Raw genomic sequence first — 22,652 nt, 5'->3', positions numbered from 1 at the left:
TTTAATGAAAGCTTTCGGGTACTTATAATTGTGTGGGTGATAAAAGTTGTGATACATGAAACTCAAATAAGGGTTCACATCTTAGTCCTCAATTGCCAAGACTTCCTATGTGTTTACTTTTCTAATCGGCTCTCAGCTATCTGTGAAGCGTTAAGGTGTGTATGGCCTTGATAAGTCAAAGTGGCTTGTGTTTGAGCACAAAGTCTGAGCAGTGGCTTTTCTATTTTCCCACTAATCGTTGAGCAGTGGTAACAGCACAGAAAGGATATTCCGACAGAAATGAAAGTATGACAATTTAGTGCAATCGGATTCTCTGGCAAGATAACAGGGAAAGGTGGAAATTCTCTTGGTAGCCCAGCGCCAGAACTCAGAACATTTCATTCATCTGCAGCTTATCTCCCTGGCGAGATTCCCGTCTTATATGTGCTCTCTCTGAACAGGCGAGCACAAAGAGCAAGGATGATTTGAATAAGTAAGAGATTGGGAGGAAAAGGCAACAGCAACTCTCTCGAGGGGATTCCGAATCCAACCTCAAAGCCAAGAGAAACTTCTAAGACTCTTGGAGAATAAGGAGGGAATGCGGTGTGTGAACTGGTCGTCCTCCTGTGGAAAAGGACAAATAGGAGGGGTACGGGTGTACTTTAAAACATTCAGTGTAGGAGAGATAAGTACAAGTTACTCATTTATAAAAGAAGGTCTTAATCGCTCAAATAGCTCCTGATCCATAAATGTTCCCCAGAATTGTGTTTTTATAGAAAATATCTAGGGTGTCATAGCTTTATGGCATCTCTTTTTCTCTGTACTGAACACCAATGTACTTGTGCTTCTATATTTAATTCCTGTATGGCTAATTACATCCCTAGTGGCAATATTCAATATTCCCTGGAGTGCTAAGCCCATTTCCATCCTGTTTTATTTTTTGGAGATAGTGGTTACTAAACTTTTGAGGCTTCATACTTTACTGGGACCCAGAACAGTGGCTTGGATTGAACCCAGTCTGAAGGTTAAGGTTAAGGCTGAGGCTGATGGTTAAGATTTAGGGGGGGGGGGTATGTCTCAGTTCTCGAACTAGGGGTAGGCAGAATAGTCTGGTTCCTAGGGTACAAAGTGGGGGGGGCTAGGATTCTAAGCTCATACCTCTTCTGCCATCTGTGAGTTGTGAGTATCGTGCCAGTGGGGGTTGTTAGCGGCATGAGTATATGAAGGAGTTTGTTAGTGGCAGGGTTGACTGGGAAAAACCCGGAGGGCCCCCGCTCTTTTGGGCTTTGATGACCCAGACCTCTGCTGGCCCAGGATGCGCCAAATAAGATGTGGGCGGCGGTGCCGGCAGATAGGATTTTGCAGCTAGGGGCTCCTGAGGCTGCAGTCCAGGTGGGCCCCGGGCCCCCCAGTTCAACGCTGATAACCGATTAATTGATTAATACGTGATCAATTGATAATTAAGGGAATCAATTATATAAATCAATTTGACTAAAGTGCATGTGCTGAGTAAATTAAAACACATTTATTAATTCATATATTTTATAATAAATTTCATAGCATTCCACAGTACTAGTCTATATAGGCTATGGTATACAAATTTTCATATTGTAGAATGTTCGTGCAGTACTCCCACCAATCAACACACACCCATATAAATCACCATATATGGTGATTGTCGAACATTTACCAAACACGTTCAGATACTGTCGGACAGTTGCGGGAAACCGACCAAAATGTTCCAACCAGCCCGATCGACTTAACGAGCGATATGCGTGAAACGATCAGTCGCTCAACATCCACGCACCAAATATCGGATGTATAGTTGTTTCGTACGATAATATTGGTGCGTGTATGGCCGCCTTTAATGGTGCCTGGAGGAGGAATATATGGTGGTTTCATGATGATCAGCTGGGTATTTTACCGGCCTGGCAGGTAACAATGATGGCTGATCCCAATGTTATTAATATAGGAAGGCCAGTATTTTTTTCCAGAAAAGGTGGCAACCAGGTCCGGACTGAGAATTAAAATAGGCCCTGGCATTTCAGGTACACAGAGGCCCAAACAGCCCCCACCAGCCCACTAAATACTGACTTTCTATGGCACCTTATAGCAGCCCCTCTGGCATTTGCCAGAACCCACAGATTGCCAGTCCGGGCCTGGTGGCAACCCTAGCTGGGGAGGGGGCGGGGGCAGCAGGGGACTTGCCTTGGATGCTCCTCCCTTTTGGCTCAGACTTCGTATAATTTTTTTGCAACAAACTTCTGTATGCCCAGCTTGAAGGTTAATTAGGGTGTGGTTTGGGGCAATGTTCCCCAAGGCATGTGCTAGCGAGAGCGCACACACATTTTCATCCAGGCACTGAACAAAATGTATTAATTCTGACATGAGCACACAAGCACCGAGAAGAAAGTAGAGGGAACATTGGTTTGAGGTGATTCTTTAAATGAGCTAGAAGGCTGAAAATGCATAGTTTAATATAAGTGAGCACTGGTGAATAACCATGGGGAGCTTCATCCAAATGTTGGACCAAAAAGAGAGGCTTGAACAGAAAACCACGAAGACCACAATAACAGGACAGCAAAGGCATCTTTGTAGAGAGGAAGATAAATAAATAACTATACATTCAGCTCTTTTAATGCCTTGTAACCTAAACATTGGCATGATACTGTGACCACCAAACATAGCATTGTCCATCAAAAGGATCATTTCACCCAAAAAATCCAAACCCAAGGGTAACAGCAAAGAAAGTGAGCTCTGAATGAATAACGACGGTGCCAATTCATTTCATTAATGCGTTTCCCTTCAGTGCCACAGTGTTAATATTTGGCAAACTTAATTCTACTCTTGTTGACTCTTGTTGATGAGAAGGAAGAATTAAAGGATGGGGGAAGGATTTGCCTTCTCTAATCTAAAATATATTTTGCCGTTGACTCATAGCAATCCTTCAAAGATGCTCACAGCTCTTGCCTTGGTGATGAATTCTATTTTATTGTTCCAGCACTGTTAATCTCACCAGGCAATAAGGAACACAAAGACCATAATGAAGAGAAAGGTATGGGGAAATGTCATTCTATAACCTCCTCATATTAGATCGAGTCGGTGGCGGTTGTTTTTAATGTATTTGTGTACGGCTTTTATTTTAAGTTTGAAAATCAATTTTATTCTTGGAAAACGCCAGCAATGACTTTAGACGGGGTCAGGTCAATGCGCTGCAAAACATTTAAGCAGAACACAAGGTATTGTGTGGCCCTTGACTATAGGGAGCAGGAAAGCTTTTAATAGGTCATAGCAGGAATCGTTTGTCGTTCCATGTACACAGCGCGATTCTCAGAGGTTTCTGAACGGAACGCTCAGTCTATTTATGTTGAGATCATTGATTGCTTCCATGGAGCAATTCTATTCATGTAAATTCATTTCTACTACTCCAGGGTTGCTAACAGGCTTTAATGATATCTCAGAGCCAGAACTTGCATGTTTCAGCCCTGCAGGACTCATAACAAGCCTTGTTTATTAGAATGGCTGCATTTAATAGCAACCGATCAGTCAGACGCACAAGACTTCTGTGCTTAATTAGGGATGGTCCTGGCAAGGACTATGTAAGGTCGGCTCATCAGCAACACATTAAATTGCTGATTCTTTTTTAGGACTTGCTAGAATGTGCTTCCAATGTACCAATTTTCATACAAGCCCTATAAACCAATGATAATCCCTACAGAAGCAGTTGTTGGACTTTACCACCTGAAGACCTCCTTGTAGTTCTGACCTTTGATCAAGGCCCCTTGTAGTTTACGATACAGGAAGAATTCTCAACCGGTCAACCATAGTTCCAAGAATATATGACAGCATGTATATCTTCACCCCCCCACACCAAAACTCACTTTAATTGACCTTTATGATGGGCTTTCAAGTGTATCTACACCAGAAGAGCAACTGCTCCAGGCCTATTTCTCAAAAGTAGGTTTTACATATTTTTCTTTAAAGTTTAACCAGAAAAAAAATCCACACTATGGTGCCTATTTTCCCATTTGCTTCTCCCAATGTCACTCTTATGTCACTCCAATTTAAAGTCTTTTTGGCTGACCACACGCACAGTAACTTACACCTCTTTACTTTACTACAGCAAGGCTATGGGAGATTATAAGGAACACGGTGGCCATAGAAACACAGAACAAAAGAGTTTTGTGAGATGCAGAATCAGAACCTTAACATCGAAAGCAGGGGTCCCCAAACTTTGTTACCCGTGAGCCACATTCAAAAATAAAAAAAGAGTTGGGGAGCAACACAAGCATGCAAATAAGGGCTGTGATTGAGCCAAATAAGGGCTGTGATTGGATATTTGGTAGCCCCTATGTGGATTGGCAGCCTACAAGAGGCTCTCTTTTGCAGGACTCTTGGTTTTTATGCAACCAAAACTTTACTCCAAGCCAGGAATTCAAAAATAAGGTCCTGCCTTGAGGCCACTGGGAGCAACATCCAAGGGGTTGGAGAGCAACATGTTGCTCGTGAGCTACTGGTTGGGGATCACTGATCTAAAGGATGTGGTTCTTGCCTAACTTGTCCCTGTAGGCTCACAGTATAATCAATAAATATTTTTTGGGGAAAAACATCCAATGTTGATCAAAGTAGAAACAGGGTTAACTTAACAGTATTATTGGGGGTCCAGGTGCTTATGCCCCAGACCTTCAGATTTAGGAGGTGATAGACACATTTATTCTTTGATTGCAGGCTGGACTTCACTCCAATAATTGACACAGTTAAAAAGTGATTTATTAAGGAGTCTGGCCATACTCTGGGCAATAAAAGCTGCCAGCTACGCGGCCCTACCTGCATTCCATTCCAAACTTAGCAAAGGCTGCAGTCAATGCTGCTGGTACCACACAACCCCCCAGCTGCTCTCCAACTACTGTCCTGGTTGGTCCCCATCCAACTGCAAAAATCCAGTTGAGCAAGGACAACATTTTGTGCGTCGATGTGGTCCTTGCCCAACTTGTACCTGTAGGCCCACAGTATGATCAATACACTGTTTTGTAGAATCTTACCAATATTAATGGGAGGTCCGGGTGCTCATGCCCCAGACCTTTAGGAGGTCTGGCACAAACCGGACTTCGCTCCAATAATTGATGCAGTTAAAACTTTATTTATTTAAGACTAAAACATCTCAATCTTTGTAGCCTTACACGTTTTGTGCCTTGATGGCACTTAGTCATAGGCTAAGGATCAGGGCCGGAACTAGGGGTAGGCAGAAGAGGCACCTGGCTAGGGCACAAAGATGTGGGGGCGCTGGGCAGGTACCTGTTCTAAAGTTTTCTGCCTACCCCTAGTTCGGCTCGTTCACTCCCCTGCTGCTCAATTCCCTCCTCTCGTCCCCTCCGTCCATCACTCCCCTCCCTCTGTACGTCACTCCCCTCCCTCCCTCTGTCCATCACTCCCCTCCCTCTGTCTGTCACTCCCCTCCCTCTGTCCTTCAAACCCCTCCCTCCCTCTGTCCGTCACTCCGTCGTCACTCCCCTCCCTCCGTCACGTCCCTCCTTCCGTCACTACCCTGCGCCTTCCCTTTCTTTAATCTCCCCCTATATAGCGCACGCTCACATGGGGGGTGGGGGTAGCTGACTGTATGCCTAGGGCACCCTGTCAGTTTGGCCGGCCCTACTAAGGATCTTCTATACAGTGGTATTTAAATGAAAACAATGTGTTTGTGATTGGTCTGTTTTCATTTAAATACCACTATGTTTAAAAGATCCTTAGCCTATGACTTAATGCCCAAAAGGCACGAAACGCATAAGGCTACAAAGATTGAAATATTTTTTTTTTAAGTATGCCACATTATGATCAGCCCAGTTTGGCCCCAGATATGGGTGGCATAAGCAGGCAAAACTCTTTACAAGTATGGCCATCTTTATAGAAGCTAACTACAACAATTAATCAGGAAATAATTAAATATCCTCTTTTTAATATTCCCATAGGGCAAATACAAAGGAAAAATAATTAAGCTTTACAGACCCATTAAAGACTATCAGGATTCCAAGAAGCATGTTCGCCACTCACTACGTGCTCTAGTCTACAATAAAAGAAACAATAATGTGGAAGTTACCCGAAAGCAACGCTGACAATATCAGATCGGAGTGTTAAGTGGCAGGACGTCACAGCATTTCGACCCACCGTTTGTGCTGTGTTGTCTCCCCTCGTTTAGTGCGGTTAATTTAATTGACTTGGATTGGGAAAGGGAGTCGTGCAAAGGTTGCACTTAATGTATGCTTTTAGTGAATTAAACATATAAAGAGCCACGGATCAGAACTTCGTTACAGTCTGCCTACTGAGACCAGCCGCAGGGCACAACGCTCAGTGCCTCCCCGTGAAATAAATATCAATGTAAATGATATTAATGTGCAGACCTGCCGGTCTTTTAAGATAAACAGCATATATTTTACAAGAATATGAAGATGTACCTCATCCATAATACATGATTACGTGGCTAATTCGACAGCACAATGGCACACGTGCTGAAAGTGGCAGTCAGTGGCAAACAGAGAATTACTGCCCATCATTGAATTGAAAGCTCCCTGACAGATGGACATGGAAAGGTGAAGGGCGGCCAAAAACACTCCGGGCAGAGCGACACCTGCCCCCTTCTAGACCTATGTCCTGACACTGTTTAATTAAGGCGATGTAATGAAAGCTATTCTTATTCTGCATTGTTTCCAACCTACAGTGTTTAACCTACTGTCATGGGAAAACATGTTTTTTTCAAAACACATCAGTTAATAGAGCTGCTCCAGCAGAATTCTGCACTGAAATCCATTTTCAAAAGAGCAAACTGATTTTTTTCATATTTATTTTGAAATCTGACATGGGGCTAGACATATTGTTAGTATCTCAGGAGCCCCCAGTCATGTGACTTGTGCTCTGATAAACGTCAGTCACTCTTTACTGCTGTACTGCAAATTTGAGTGATATACCCCCAGCAGCCTAACAACAGGATAATTGGAAGGTAACCAGATAACAGCTTCTTGGTAGATCTAATAACAGCACTCAATAGAAAAAATCCAAGTCCCAAAACACATCAGTTAATAGTGCTGCTACAGCAGACTTCTGCCCTGAAATCCATTTTTCAAAAGAGCAAACTGATTTTTTTTATATTTATTTTGAAATCTGACATGGTGCTAGACATATTGTCAGTTTCTAAGGAGCCCCCAGTCATGTGACTTGTGCTCTGATAAACTTCAGTCACTCTTTACTGCTGTACTGCAAATTTGAGTGATATCACCCCCAGCAGCCTTACAACAAGACAATGGGAAGCAGGTCCGGACTTAGAATTAAAATAGGCCCTGGCATTTTAGGTACACAGAGGCCTAATTAGCCCACAAGGAGGCCCAAACAGTCCCCATCAGCCCACTAAATATTGACTTTCTATGGCACCTTATAGCAGCCCCTCTGGCATTTGCCAGAACCCACAGATTGCCAGTCCGGGCCTGATGGGAAGGTAACCAGATAACAACTCCTTGATAGATCTAAGGACAGCACTCAATAGAAAAAAAGTCCCACTGCGACTTCTTCAGTAACACTGAGTAGGAAAAACAACAGCCTTTCAGAAAGCAGTTCCATCAGGGAGTGCTGGCTCTTTTTGAAGAACATGACCCAGGCAAAATGACTTGAGATAGTTGCCTATATACCAATATTACAACTAAAAACAAATGTTCAGGAATACAATTTTACATGGTAGAGTGAATTATTTGCAGTGTAATTTAGAAATAAAAACTACACCATAAAAATCATGACAGAATCCCTTAAATCATACCTCCCAACACTGTAGACAACACTTTTGGAGGATGCTGGGAATTGTAATATGTTGATGCCCAAAGTTAAAATCAAGTTGCTTTAGCAAACAGTGGGGCCCCTGCTCCTATAGAGATAGCAGGCAGAATAAGAGCCTGCTGTGTATCCCACACACTGGGGAGCTGAGCTGAAATGAGCTTTCCACCATTTCCTTACAAAATGCTAATTAAAAATCAAAGGTGCCAAAACAATAAGAGTCTTGCAGAGAGAAATCTTTCATTCCCCTTCTTCCGTTTCTTTCCCTTCCCCTCCTCTCTCTGCCCCGATACATGTGGGCGATTGTTCTTCTGTAACGTCTCAACCGTTCCCAGCCGCGCCAGGTCCTCTAAGCCCCCGAGCCGCTCGCCATACAGGGACGTGCCCCGCTGTGCGTTCTCTGGGAATACACACCGCAGCTTCAGATGATTTTCTGCAACTAAAAAATAATGGTCTTAGCGGCTGCTGGGCTGTTAATTAGTGATATGGGGCTTTGGGGGAAACATACTTTTTGGGGACAATTAGTAGGAGGGTTGCCCTTCAGTTGTTGCACTTTCACGATAACAGAAGAGCTCCAAGTTGGGCAACATGGATGTTAAAGGTCACTGTCTTCATGCTGCGATGATGGGCCCTTATTTCTATGGGTACCTATTTATGAGCGGATTGTTTCTTCTATGTTTGATGATTACCAATGACCCCATAGCTTAGATTCTCAACAGAGCACACTGAGCACGTGCAGTGCCACTGACACTCCTAACATGATCCAAGATGGAGACCTCCTGTGCACAACTTTGAAGGACAGGATCATTAGTGACATAGAGATGCTGAACCTTTAGGCTGGTGCAGTAAGCTCAGTATACAAAAAACAGCATTTCTAGGCATATTTTTTTCAAGGGTTTAGTTCTCCTTGAAGAAGAGGGTTCTCCATCTTGGTAACTTGCCAGATTTTTAGTCAGGTGTAGAAGGAACTTGTACCTCTGACTGCTAAAGGAGAAAGTCCTCTATAGATGGGCCATAAGGGGCTCCTTAGCACTAACAATAGACTGTAGACCCCTTGTATGGCCTGTGTCCATTAGTTTAATACCACAATGTTTATTAAAGGTCCTTACCAGTCCGCCACTGTCCGGGAACACTGGGGTTAAATATCCAATGGTTCCATTAAGACAGGCCATCTCGGAATTTCGATCAGCTGGCGCAGAGCCTCTTGGGCACGGGGCTGTCACTTATCCTTACAAGACTCAACTTCATGAAGCGGAACACTGATTGAAATTTCTGCTTCCAAAGACAAGGGGTCCCCAAGGAAAGCTGCCAATTCCTGTTTAAAGGATGACTAATGTTACAGCGTGTTGCAACAATCACTGCTATCACTTCCACCTATGTCCCAGGAACTTCACATACATGATAGGGGTGGGTGCTACGTGGCACCTGCTTGAACCCTCAGCTGGGTCCTTGCCATGGCCTGCAGCCAAACATCCGATTGGTTGCTATGGGTTACTAGGCCTGGGGTGTATTGCCCAGCACCCTGCAGAATATCACTTCATGAATATAAGGATAATTGGGTGGTCAGTACAGAAAAGATTATAATTGCATAATCAATGGCCGCATTCTCTCCCACATTTTAAGTACGCTGAGAAAAAAGTAAGATAGATCTAGATTGACATCCCTGTGTTTGAAGTTGAATGGCTGTTTTTATCAAGATATTAATAATACGTTGGGAAATACCTACTGTGCTTGCTTAGTTTTATTATATCACTATGTACAGCCTATGAGCAAACTTAGGGGCTGTTCCTGCAGAATTGTGCTTAGTACAGGGAATACCTATGCTGCCATAGTTTTATGGGATCTCTCTGTACAGACTATGAGCAAACTTAGGGGACTGTTCCTGCTGAATTGTGCTTAGTACAGAGGAATACCTATGCTGCCATAGTTTTATGGGATCTCTCTGTACAGACTATGAGCAAATTTAGGGGACTGTTCCTGCTGAATTGTGCTTAGTACAGGCGAATACCTATGCTGCCATAGTTTAACTATATCTCTCTGTACAGACTATGAGCAAACTTAGGGGCTGTTCCTGCTGAATTGTGCTTAGTACAGGGAATACCTATGCTGCCATAGTTTTATGGGATCTCTCTGTACAGACTATGAGCAAACTTAGGGGACTGTTCCTGCAGAATTGTGCTTAGTACAGGGGAATACCTATGCTGTCATAGTTTCATAAGATCTCTCTGTACAGACTATGAGCAAACTTAGGGGCTGTTCCAGCTGAATTGTGCTTAGTACAGGCGAATACCCATGCTGCCATAGTTTTATGGTATCTCTCTGTACAGACTATGAGCAAACTTAGGGGACTGTTCCTGCAGAATTGTGCTTAGTACAGGGGAATACCTATGCTGTCATAGTTTCATGGGATCTCTCTGTACAAACTATGAGCAAACTTGGGGACTGTTCCTGCTGAATTCTGCTTAGTACAGGAGAATACTTTGCTGCCATAGTTTTATGGGATCTCTCTGTACAGACTATGAGCAAACTTAGGGACTGTTCCTGCAGAATTGTGCTTAGTACAGAGGAATACCTATGCTGCCATAGTTTTACTATATCTCTCTGTACAGACTATGAGCAAACTTAAGGGGATGTTCCTGCTGAATTGTGCTTAGTACAGGGGAATACCTATGCTGCCATAGATTTATGGGATCTCTCTGTACAGACTATGAGCAAACTTAAGGGGATGTTCCTACTGAATTGTGCTTAGTACAGGGGAATACCTATGCTGCCATAGTTTTCTGGGATCTCCCCGTACTAACTCTTGTTTCCATTAGCCAAATACAGGCAATTTAGTTGTCCTTTAAGTTAAATAAGGGGAAAGTGCTGCGTTTTCTTACTTTCTGTACAACAGATTTCTGTAGGACATACACAGACGATCTATGCCCTAATTTTCCCAGTGGTAAATGTCTAATTCCCAGGAGGGTGTTGGCAGGCGTAGCCCAATCAATACCATGTTAGCCCCCGGGCTGACGAACAAGCGTTCCATATTTTTTTTTCTAAACCTCAAAAGGCTGAATCAAAGTGCTGCCTCGCTGAAAACATGACCGGTATTGATCGCCCTGAATGTTCGGAAAATAAAAAGGGAGGGGGAGGAAAATGACTGCGTTTAGTGCTACAGTTAACGCCAATTACTCCCCGCGGGTTGCCGGTTGGTAAAGCTACAGCTTGACGTCTTGGTTAGGGAATAGCAAGCGAGGGGGGGGGATATTTACCCTTTACTGCATGCCTCTTTTGTCTCCATTAACCCTTATTTAAGTTTTAACTTACTATCCTTGTTTTTAAGAACAAGCTACAAAAAAAAGCAAAATGAAGACCAACTGCAACTCCAGATACTAACATTTAAATTAATTGTCCACCTTTTTTTAAAAAAAAATCTGTTTTTCCCTTAATATCTGGCTATGTAATCAGCATCTTTGCCCCAATTTTCAGTGCTGGTTAATAGTCCATGAAGGAAGGTCCATCACGTGCCTGTGATTCTGGTTCTCACTCCAGTGCAATCTCAGCAGGTGCCTCTTGAGTAAAGATTGATATATAATAGACAGCCGTGTTCTTGCAAGTCCATAGCAACTGATTGCCTGGCTGAGGACCACCTGCCTCCCCCTCCCTTCTCTCCTTAACTCGTTCGCCTCTTCTTCCCGTATGTCTTGTGCCTTCTGGGCTGAACAATTCTCCTCCAACCGCAAGCAACCAAAGGTTGGATTTTCTCCTTGACCTACTGACTGGGATAAGATTATAGATATGCCCTTGGTGGGGGTAAGATAGTAGGATTCAGATTCAGACATATTATTATAAGTGAATTAATGATCCACCCAAGACAAGGTTGAGTTGGGACCTGAAAGTCCACAGAGCTTGTAAAAACTAATTATTTGAAGACCAGTCAAGAGTAAAACACTTGCAATGGCTTTCAACATGCACTGGTCACACCACTCCTTCGATTTAGCATCCTTTTATATACTTTAGAATAAAAAGATTCATGGTTTATATATTTGTTCTTTATTATAGTGGGGGGTATATAAGCTCAAGTCACAAGATGCCTTTAAAAATTCAAAGATACGACGATATAAATTCAATGATATGATGGGAGGCTTTAGGCCAAAGGTATTTGGAAGCAACCATCTGCTCTTCAAGATTTCCAGTTATATTTACATAATTGGGATTATAACAGCTCCAACAATGTTAATAAGGAAATGTGTCAGTCATTGCCAGGGATTTGGCTTTAAAGAGGATACTCTACTCATACCTGTTTATGTCCATGAATAGAAAACTTGTCCTCAAAGAGGAAATGCTACTGATACCAAGTTGTCTCCTTGTAGAGGAAACCTACTCATACCAAGTTGTCTGCTTGTAGCGAAAACCTACTCATACCAAGTTGTCTCCTTGTAGAGAAAACCTACTCATACCAAGTTGTCTACTTGTAGAGGAAACCTACTCATACCAAGTTGTCTCCTTGTAGAGGAAACCTACTCATACCAAGTTGTCTCCTTGTAGAGGAAACCTACTCATACCAAGTTGTCTCCTTGTAGAAAAAACCTACTTATACTAAGTTGTCTCCTTGTAGTGGAAACCTACTCATACCAAGCTGTCTACTTGTAGAGGAAACCTACTCATACCAAGTTGTCTACTTGTAGAGGAAACCTACTCATACCAAGTTGTCTCCTTGTAAAGGACACCTACTGATACCAAGCTGTCTCCTCGTAAAAGAAAACTTCTCATAGCACATTGTTTTCTTGTAGAATAAACCTACTCATACCAAGCTATCTTATTGTAGAGCAAACCTACTCATACCAAGTTGTCTCCTTGTAGAGGAAACCTACTCATACAAAGTTGCCTCCTTGTAGAGCAAACCTACTCATACCAAGTTGTCTCCTTGTAGAGGAAACCTACTCATACAAAGTTGCCTCCTTGTAGAGGAAACCTACTCATACCAAGTTGTCTCCTTGTTGAGAAAACCTACTCATACCAAGTTGTCTACTTGTAGAGGAAACCTACTCATACCAAGTTGTCTCCTTGTAGAGGAAACCTACTCATACCAAGTTGTCTCCTTGTAAAGGACACCTACTCATACCAAGCTTTCTGTTGAAAGTGACTCCTACATGTCTAGTCAGTTAGGCAGAATGGTTGAAATAAGCCAAACCTGCCATGTAAATATTACTCCAATGAAGTGCCCACATTTTTTTATGTGGTTGATCAGGGGTAACCGCTGACTGATTGCTCCAGAGTAAAATTGCAACAACATAGTAAGCCCCTCCCCCATCAGTTTCATAATTCTCATCCAAAAAAGTTAAAAAACAATAGCCTCTAGGAACTGACATTTTGCATTTTCAGGATATTTTTTGTCATTTTTTGCCCCTTCCACAGCTAGCAGGAGATATCTACCCTGCACCCACTACTCATTCAATCATCTCTTGGTTTAACACAAATCTTTCTCCTATTTCAGGCTAAAATGTATGTATTGTTGACTGTTGCTTCTTTCTTTCCTCAGCTCTTCAACCACGTTTCATCCAGGAGCCAACGGACCAGACTGTGGTCGCTGGACAGAAGGTGGTGCTCACTTGCGTGGTGCTCAATTACTCCGGCATCGTACAGTGGACCAAAGATGGTCTGGCCCTGGGTCTGGGGCAGAATCTGAGAAGTAAGAATGCTTCCCTTATTAGTGTGAGGATTGTTATCATGTGATTGTAGCAAAGAGCCTGGGGTTTAGAGTCCCCAGTTACCTGTCCTCTTTCAAGGGGAACTCCAGCTTCCAGGCCAAAATCTGATAAAGAGGCCACATAACACAGGAACCCTTAATATCCACATCACAATTACTTGTTTCTTCAAAAAGTATGAATAAATGCCATTTCCTAAGGTGAAATCCAGCTGTTTAATAGTTCTTCTCTTTCTGCATCATTTGAAATCCTGGCAGGGAAGGAGGGACTAAACACTGATGTTACAAATTGTAACAACTTCTCCACAGCTTACAGACAGCATGCAGGAACTACATAACCCACAATGCATTGCACTGGGATCTTCCTTTCCTTATTGAAATCACATGTGCAGGGAATTGTGCGGTTTGGAGGATGCAGGCTGAGGACAGATGGCTATTGATACAAAGTAACAGTAGTCAGTCAGCTCAGCAAAGTAGTCAGACAGATCAGCAGGAGAGCAGGGGGCTAGGCTTAAGGAACTGTTCCAAACCAAAAAAAGTCTGCATATTTTTTAATTGATGTATATTGCAAAGTTGCTTGAAATTATGTTTACTTTTCAAAAATGTATGTTTGTGTGGAGTTTCCCTTTAAGTAACAGAAGATACATCACAAGTGGCATCAATAGGGAGAAACACTTTAGTAGGGCTCATTGCCATTGTCACATACAGTGAGTATTAGGAGCTCTGAAATGAACCTCCTTGCTCCAAAATCAGTAAAGACTGGGACTGAGAACCACTGGATGCCACGGAGTTACAGGCGCTATTGGACCCAGCCATGGTCAATTCCCTTTAATATCAATGTTTAGAACTATATTTTCCTAATATGGCCCAATTAATTAAATACATGGAGTTCATCCAGGTATATACTCTGCCCCATAGAGCTTACACTCTAAGTTGGATTCTAAAAGCACCAGTACTTTATGTGACCCATTATATTCCATGTATATCCCATACATAAACAGTACAGCAAGAGGTTTGTTCAGAACATTCCTTCTCTGTTTATGGGAACTGCCTTAGACATTCTATAGCTTGACTGCCCTTCCAGTACAGGACCCATTCTTATGCTGATGATGAAATCTCATTTTCTCCTGCCTTAGTGGAGGTTATTTGGTCTCCAGCATCATTTTACATAAATATAATGTCAGAGGAACTGTCTGGAAAGGGGTTAAGTGCCTGACGAGTGTCTCTACACCACCGTCCTTTTAGGGCTGATTTGCAACACGGTATAGATCGTTCCCTTCCCTCCCAGGGCTCTGCCACATATCTAATACATCAGGACAGGCTCTTTAAGTCTTCCCCATCCATCAAGCGCTGCTTCTCCTCGTCCGCCGCCAGAAACCACAAGCAGCAATTTATCCCCCAGCCCTGCACACAGCTCAGGATTCTGCTGACTAACCAGGATTGCTCCAAATACTTCATTTTGTTGGCGGCTTGTCGACACTGTGATAGATGCCAAGGGCTTTTGCTGCTTGCAGCTTGGGAGGCACAGAATGGGGAGAGAAGATAAGCCTGGGGGGGGGGGAGAGGGCTAGGGTCAGATTAAGGTGGCATTGCTTGTCTTGTGCATCGTTGCCATACAGCAGCTCCTCTGGGATCAGTAGAAATTGGAGAGGGTTACAGTCACCTACTGTTTGGGTGCTTGAGACTCCAAACATCTTCTACTCTCAGGGAATGCTGGGATTTGTAGTTGAATTATATCTGAGGGCCATACACGCACCGGTAATATCGTAAGTAACGAATTTTCGTACAATATTCGGTGCGGGTATGGTGGGAAATGAGCCGACCGATATCGGCAGAAGACTTGGATACCGGTCGGCTCATCAATCGGGCTGGCCGGAAAAATGTTAGTGCTGAATCGTCAGATACAGATAGAATTCTATTGTTTTTACCTGTATATCTGACTGATTCAGCTCTACACGTGTGTATTGAAATGAACCATCTTTCTTGGAAAGATCATAATTGTAACGGCTATGGACACCTTAAAGGTCCCCACAGACGCAAAGATCTTTCGCCGGTGATCGATCGATTTCAGTGCAATCCGACCAATCCGTCAAATTATCGCGAAGTGGGAATCGAACAATCGTGTATCTTACGATTTTTCGTCCGCCATTTGTCAGAAAATTGATCGGCCAGGTTAAACAAAATTATCGGCCCCAGTCCCATCTATCTATGTCTGCAGGGCCAAGCAGGCAGCTCCCCTCAGTTTTCTTCTCAATATCACCTGAAATTATCTTTTTAGTCAATGGACAAATCGTACATTTAAACGATCGTTTCAAGATAATCGCGGCTCACGATAATGAAAAGATCTTTTAAAAGTCTTTACATCTATGGCCATCTTTAGGCCCTGCGTGTATTACTTCTGTTTTTGTGGCCGTGTTAAAATATTGTTTCTACTCTACAACTCCCAGTACCTTCAGCCACAGCTGCAGAACCAAATTACCTGAGTGATTAGATCTGGGCACCCCATTGTACAAATTCTTGTTCCTCACCAACCTTAAGGCCCCCATCCACAGGCCAATAAAAGCTGCCGACAGACCAAGTCGGCAGCTTATCGGCCGATGGGCTTTCCCCAGTCGATAACTGCCCGAAAATCAGGCAGACGCTGATCGGGCAGGTTACAAAATCCTGTTGGATCGCGGCCGCATCTTTTCGTTGATTCGGTCCCACGTTCCGACTGCCCGTTTGGCCTCCATTCTGATCCGATCATTGGGCCCTATAGGTTGGGTTAACCCGATATCGCCCACTTCAATGTGGGCATATCGGGGAGAGATCATCTGCAAACAAGCGGATCTCTACGTCTATGGCCACCTTTAGACGGTCTCTTGATGCCTCCAAACTTCTCTGAGCAGTCTCAGTCCCACACAAGGGCTGGGACACAGAGACAAAGGCACAGCTATTCCCTGCAGTGAGGAACGAGCGTTCCCCTATAAGAAGATAACACTTGCAGTTAATATATTGTACAGGGAAGCGGAGATAGTCTCTATCAGGGATGTAGCTCTCGTCTTTTCATAATCGCCCAACCTGCTTTACAATGGTAATAAAATAAAAGTGCTATCCCAGCTAAAAAGGCTCAGATCCTTCCAGTGCTCCACTCGGCCAAATACTAAAACGGCAGATGATGAGTGAGGCAGCGGTGATCGATGAGAAGTGATGTCATCCCTTTGTATCACTAATTAATGGGCTGGTAACGGCTGAATAGGAGCCAGAACCAGCTGCACTACCCAGCGCTGCCTCCCCTTTCCCTGTTCACTAAGGAGCAAACAGCATGGTAGTTTCTTTCTCATGGAGAAATGATGTTTTAGAATTTAGTTACTTGCATTACCTTTCCTTTTATTTAGCAAAAAAAAAAAAAAATGATTGTGGGGTTGAGTTCCCCTTTAAAGGGGTTGTTCCCTTTCAAACACCTAGTAGAGGCCCATTTATGAAAGGTCAAATTTCGAATTCATGGACATTTTTTCTAATTCGAATATACAATTGACTGGGAGTTTTTTAAGACAAAAATTTGAATGTCTAATATTCAATCCGACCCAAAAATTTGTATTCAATTGGTATTCGATTCTAGTTTTTCTCCCAATAAAAAACTCTAATGGCTATTAACATCTCCAAATGGCTCAACAGATCTCTGCCATTAACTTGTAAATGATCTTGGCGAATATTCGAATTAGGACTGTCTCCATGGTCCATGGAGGTGTGATAAATCTCACATTCTAATTTACATTTGAATAGGGGGATTAAAATGCGAATGTGTGAATTTTGACACTCCAAAATTTGAATCTGAATTCGGATTTAATATTCGACCCTTGATAAATCTGCTCCAAGTTGTTCTCAGATAGTTCACCAGAAGTAATGACTTTTTCCAATGACTTTCTATTTTCCATGCATCACCATTCTAATATTGAAGAGTAAAGTGTCATTTTTCACCTTCTAAAGCAGCTCTGGGAGGGGAGGTCGCCGACCCTGTAAATTGTTCTAAATTGATACATTTAGTTGATACATTTGATATCTCTGTCCCTGCTGAGCAGAATCTCTGGGTTTCATTACAGGCAGCTGTTAGACTTGATACAATAGTTGCTGATACTCCAGAGATGCTGCTGAGAAATGGATCAACTCAATGTTGTAAAATTGTAACAGAATCTGCACCTGAATTACTGAGCTGCCAGACTCAAACACCAGAAATGACACGAACATTAAACTTATATTTTGGAAAAACAAAAAAGAATGAAAAATGGAAAGTAATTGAAAAAAAGTCTTTATTTCTGGAGAACAATCTGAAAACAATTGAACTGAAAAAAGTGTTTGGAAGGTGAACATCACCTTTGGGCAGGGGCACACGGGCATATTCGGGGAGATTTAGTCGCCTGGCGACTAATTGCCTCTTCTGCGGGCCGACAATCTCCTTGAACTGCCTTCCCTCTGCCTTCCGTCTGTTAAAATGAGAAATCGCCTGCACCAATGCACTTGCGGTGATTCGATTTCCGAAGTTTCCTCGTGAGGCAACTTTGGAAATCGAAGTGTCGCGAGTACCATTGCGCTAGCGTTTTGTCATTATAACAGGGGGAAGGCAGTTCGGGGAGATTGGTGGCCTGCAGAAGAGGCGAATAGTCGACAGGTGACTAAATCTCCCTGAATCTGCCGTGTGCTAGAGTCCTGCAGCGGGTCGGGTACACGTGGGTACCCACATGGTTACCTGCAAAAACCTGCGGTACCCTGTGGGTTGCGGGTAGAATTTCCAGGTGCGAGTATAGACGTGGGTCGGCGGTTCTGCGGGTTTGCGGGTCGGGCCACGAGTCTTCTCAATAGAGATGTTAACTCTTTTTTTATGATCATGCCTACTTCCGATGATGTCACTTCCGGTTTACAATGACAGCACTTCCTGATTTTTGATGGTCAGCGGGTCACAGGTCCGGGTTGCGGACAAGGTACTTGCGGGTCGGGTAGCGGGTCCAAGCGTGTAAGAATGCGGGTACGGGTCGAATACGGGTTCCAAAAAATGGACCCACGCAGGATTCTACCATGTGCCCCTGCCCTTTAAAGTACCAGCCAATGTTCTATTTAGGTGTTTGTAGAATTTACACACAACAAACTGTAGTGTACGCAAAAAATCCTAGTATTGATAGCCTTAATTAACTAATGGCTTGCCCCCCTACTGCTCCACACACACAATCTATAACTAACACAATCTATAACAAGTGTGAACAAAAGATAGTTTGTGTGCACTCAGTCGAATATTAATTAGGCCAATGAAAAGTCTTTGTTTCAGCTCTACTGTGTCCTGCCATCTTGTGTCCGCTGCCCAAACAAGTCCCGCCCTATGGTGTTGTATCAAATTTTAGATAATGCATAATTATGATTCCCAGTTATTCGCTATGCTGGTAATTTGCATGGGGGGGCCTTTCTAAATTCATTTGCATACATTATAAATAGTGTGGGACGTAAAGGGTTTGTAAATCCAAATAAAAACGTTAATTCGAAGCAAATTTCCAATGTGCAAGTCTCTGCACTGCTGGTTCTGACTACGTGTGCTAGTAAAACATTGCTGCAAAGGTATGGGGGTCATTTATGAAGTGTAGGGCCCCTTAGTGCTTTTGTATTTGTGTCCAGGGTCAAAGCAAAGGACTAGGGATGCACTGAATCCACTATTTTGGATTTGGCCGAACCCCTGAATCCTTTGCAAAAGGTTCGGCTGAATACCGAACCGAATCCTAATTTGCATATGTAAATTAGGGGTGGAAAGGGAAAAAATGTTTTACTTCCTTGTTTTGTGACAAAATGTCACGCGATTTCCCTCCCTGCCCCTAATTTGCGCATGCAAATTAGGATTCGGTTCGGCCAGGCAGAAGGATTCAGCCGAATCCGAATCCTGCTGAAAAAGGCAGAATCCTGGCCGAATCCCGAACCAAATCCTGGATTCGGTGCATCCCTACAAAGGACCCACTTGTTTATCAAAGAAACATGCTAAACATTGTGTATTCAGAACCAGCAGTGCAGGGGATAAGCAGATAAATAACAACTCTGGCTGTTTGGTGTTCTACCTGTACAGGGGAAACATGAAGTCAATATAACAAATGCTGACCCCATTTATATATCACCCCCCTTCCAGATCTTTGCTACGCTACGCCTTTTGCTAATAAATCCATTCATTTCATTCCTTTGCACTGTTATTGCCTTCCCATTGTTTTGTTATTCAGAGCAACAGTGACACCTGAAGGTGGTACAGTTGAACTACCAGATTTTATTTATCACCAGGGATTTGTGAAATAACGTCCCTTTCCTTTCGTTTTCTCCTTAGTCTGGCCCCGCTATCAAATCGTTGGAAATGTGGAGTCTGGGCAGTACAACTTGGAGATATCTAACGCCAGCATTGTTGACGATGCCAATTTCGAGTGTCAGGCCACGGAAGCCGCCCTTCGATCGCAGAAGGCCAAGTTGACTGTATTAAGTAAGTTTGATGTATTGGGGACTGATGCAAATTGGCCCCATTGGTGCTTACAAAGAGCCCATTTCATTGATGACAGGGGCAACAGGTGCCAACGTGATTTTGTTGTATTTCCCTGGGGTACCATTATGTATATCATGTAGGTTGTTACAATATGGTCTTGCACAGAATTTACTCTAAAGGTACATGTTGGGGTGTCCACATGAAGGTTAGAAACTCTGGGGTTTATATCTGTCCAGCTAAACTTGAGTGTTTGTAGCAGAAATAAGGTAATTTCCCTATAACTCTATGTGAGTTGCACAGAGGTAGCCAGACTTATCCTGTAGTGATACAGTAGGCCATGCCATTCATCCATAACTGTATCCAAACTGTATTGGGATGTATAGTTGGGTGCAAGATAGCCCATGATAATTTCAATTTCTGTGTTTGTAATTCAGCATTAAGAGAACAGTGTAAATGGATGGGTGTAGGGTGAATCTCGATTCACCCACAACCCCCCTTTTTTGTATTTGAATCTCGATTCACCCTATATCCATGTATAAAAGGGGACTGCCTGGGCTGCTACTGCAGATCTGACCTTCTGGGTAGCCAGTATTCATATAAAGTAGGACTGTATGGCCTATGGTAGTTTAGCAGTTGTTATTCAACTCCACTGAAGGCCATAAATGTTTGAGAGGGGGCAGGTAAGGTGTCTTCTCTAAAGAAAGCTCCAGAATCCGTAAATGCAATGCTTCCAATATACTTGGGTTGAGGGGACTCTTGGACCTGTTCTGGAGAATGTTCTCACACCTGATGCAGCTCTGGGTTTATTCAGAGGGTGCAGCCATCCCCACCCTTTCAGCTCATGTGATCTGTACAGTAACGCGGCAAGTTTCCCTTGATTGCCAACGACTTGCAGCAACTTGTTAGGGAGCAATCAGGAGGCACTGAGGGTTGGAAGCAGGGAGAAATCAGCCAGCTCAACAATCAAAGGATAGAGTCCCATTGTCAGGCAGCAGAACAATCAGACGATTGTACGAGTCTCTCTTCCATGAAATCGCTTTATTTTCCCTTCTCTGCTTTTTCTGAATTCAACAGCACCTATGCCAACACCCACGTTTTTCGGCAGCTGAGCACGTCATGGACTGAGGCAGCCAACCTAGCTGTTTGTCTTTGAAACTGTAGCTCTACTGTCGCTGACCAAAAGTGATCACCGTCGCTGACCAAGCAGTGATTTCTGTCATTAGCCAAGCGATGGTCACCATTACTGACCAAGCAGGGATCACTTACACCGAGGAGGGACATTCTGTAACCAAAACTCCCTGGAAGGCCCTTATTTTTATAAAAAAAACTCATTTGTGCTGTGAGTCCCAGTCACAAAGTAGAAGCAACTGCCGCAACAATGAAAAGTATTGAGTGGGAGCCACTCCAGGCCACTGTTTTCTATGCAGTTGGTACAGGATTCAGCCAAATTCAAGTCTTCTTCGAGAGGATTCTGAACCAAATTGGAACCCTTAAAATCATGTGCTTTATCCCACATGACAATGAAAAGTGCTTTTAATGTACCCTATTTTTAGTAGCCCAAAAATACAGAGCCTTCTGTAGGTTCGTGGGAACGGCTATGGGAGCAACCAAAGTAGCCTTATTTGCCATCAACCTTAAAGGAACTCAGTAATCAGAATGGCCTGTGTCCCTCAGACCTAATAAAGCAGAATACTGTATATTACACACCAAAGAGACACATGGAAGAACCCCAGGAGAAATCACATACACGGTGATCACAGCACATCATACACAAGCAGCCATTCATATTTCATTTCTCGCTATTGAACATGTAATTTTCAGACGCACAATCCATATTTCAATTTCAAATAGATGCTTCTTGGCAGATTTTTAAAAACAGCTACACCTAGAGGGAGAGAGGAATTCTTAGATTAACCATTAGGAAAACATGAATGAGTCCATTATCTAAAATTAAGGATGGATGCATTAGAAGTGCCAATGCATGCTGGGAACTGCAGCTTAATAGGCTGGGGCCTGCTGGTCAACGATCCGTGAATAACCAAGAACATCACTGTTATACTTGAGGATTATTTCCATATATATGTGTGTGTGTGTGTGTGTGTTTGAATAATCTATAACTGCTCAGCCTATTGTGTGCCCAGAACATTCCTTCTCTGTACATTTCTGCTTCTACAAAAGGTTAAGTGCGGCCATATGTTATCTCTTTGCATGGATATTATTATTATTATTATTATTGGGATATTATGGGTGTTAGCTGAGGGAAAGAGAACAATTTCTGTTTATGAGAGGTTTACGGTAGCGTTGCGAAATCCAAGTAGAGATAGCAGACAGTCAGGAGGAGACCAGAGTTAAGAGCTCTGGATTGAGATTGGAGAGATAGATCTAAGTATAGTCAGCATAGAGGTGGTATTGGAAACCATTCGAGTTGATTCGTTTGCCAAGGGAGGAAGTATAGAGAGAAAATAATAAGGGGCCCAGGACAGAGGCTTGAGGAAACCCAACAGAAAGAGGTAGGGGAAAAGATGATACTCCATTGTAGGAGACACTGAAGGAAAGATTAGTGAAGTAAAGAGAGAACCAGGACAGAGTCGTGTCACGAAGGCCAAGAGAACGGAGGGACTGGAAGAGGAGAGGATGATCCACAATGTCAAATGTAGCGGAGAGATCAAGAAGCATTAGTAGTGAGAAGTGGTT

General features: G+C 43.2%; 1 protein-coding gene across 2 annotated transcripts in view; it reads left to right on the top strand.

Annotated features, from left to right (window-relative positions):
- LOC108699399 (kin of IRRE-like protein 1) overlaps positions 1 to 22,652 on the top strand; it is a 168,061-nt gene that overhangs the window by 122,423 nt on the left and 22,986 nt on the right. For both annotated transcript variants that reach the window (XM_018231454.2, XM_018231453.2), the window contains exons 2-3: positions 13,316 to 13,465; positions 19,809 to 19,958. In XM_018231454.2, coding sequence (XP_018086943.1) covers positions 13,316 to 13,465; positions 19,809 to 19,958 — 300 coding nt within the window. The remainder of the gene's footprint in view (positions 1 to 13,315; positions 13,466 to 19,808; positions 19,959 to 22,652) is intronic.

Source organism: Xenopus laevis, chromosome 8L (assembly GCF_017654675.1).
Source record: "Xenopus laevis strain J_2021 chromosome 8L, Xenopus_laevis_v10.1, whole genome shotgun sequence".
Taxonomy (NCBI): Eukaryota; Metazoa; Chordata; class Amphibia; order Anura; family Pipidae; genus Xenopus; species Xenopus laevis.
This window is presented reverse-complemented; position numbering and strand designations above follow the sequence as displayed.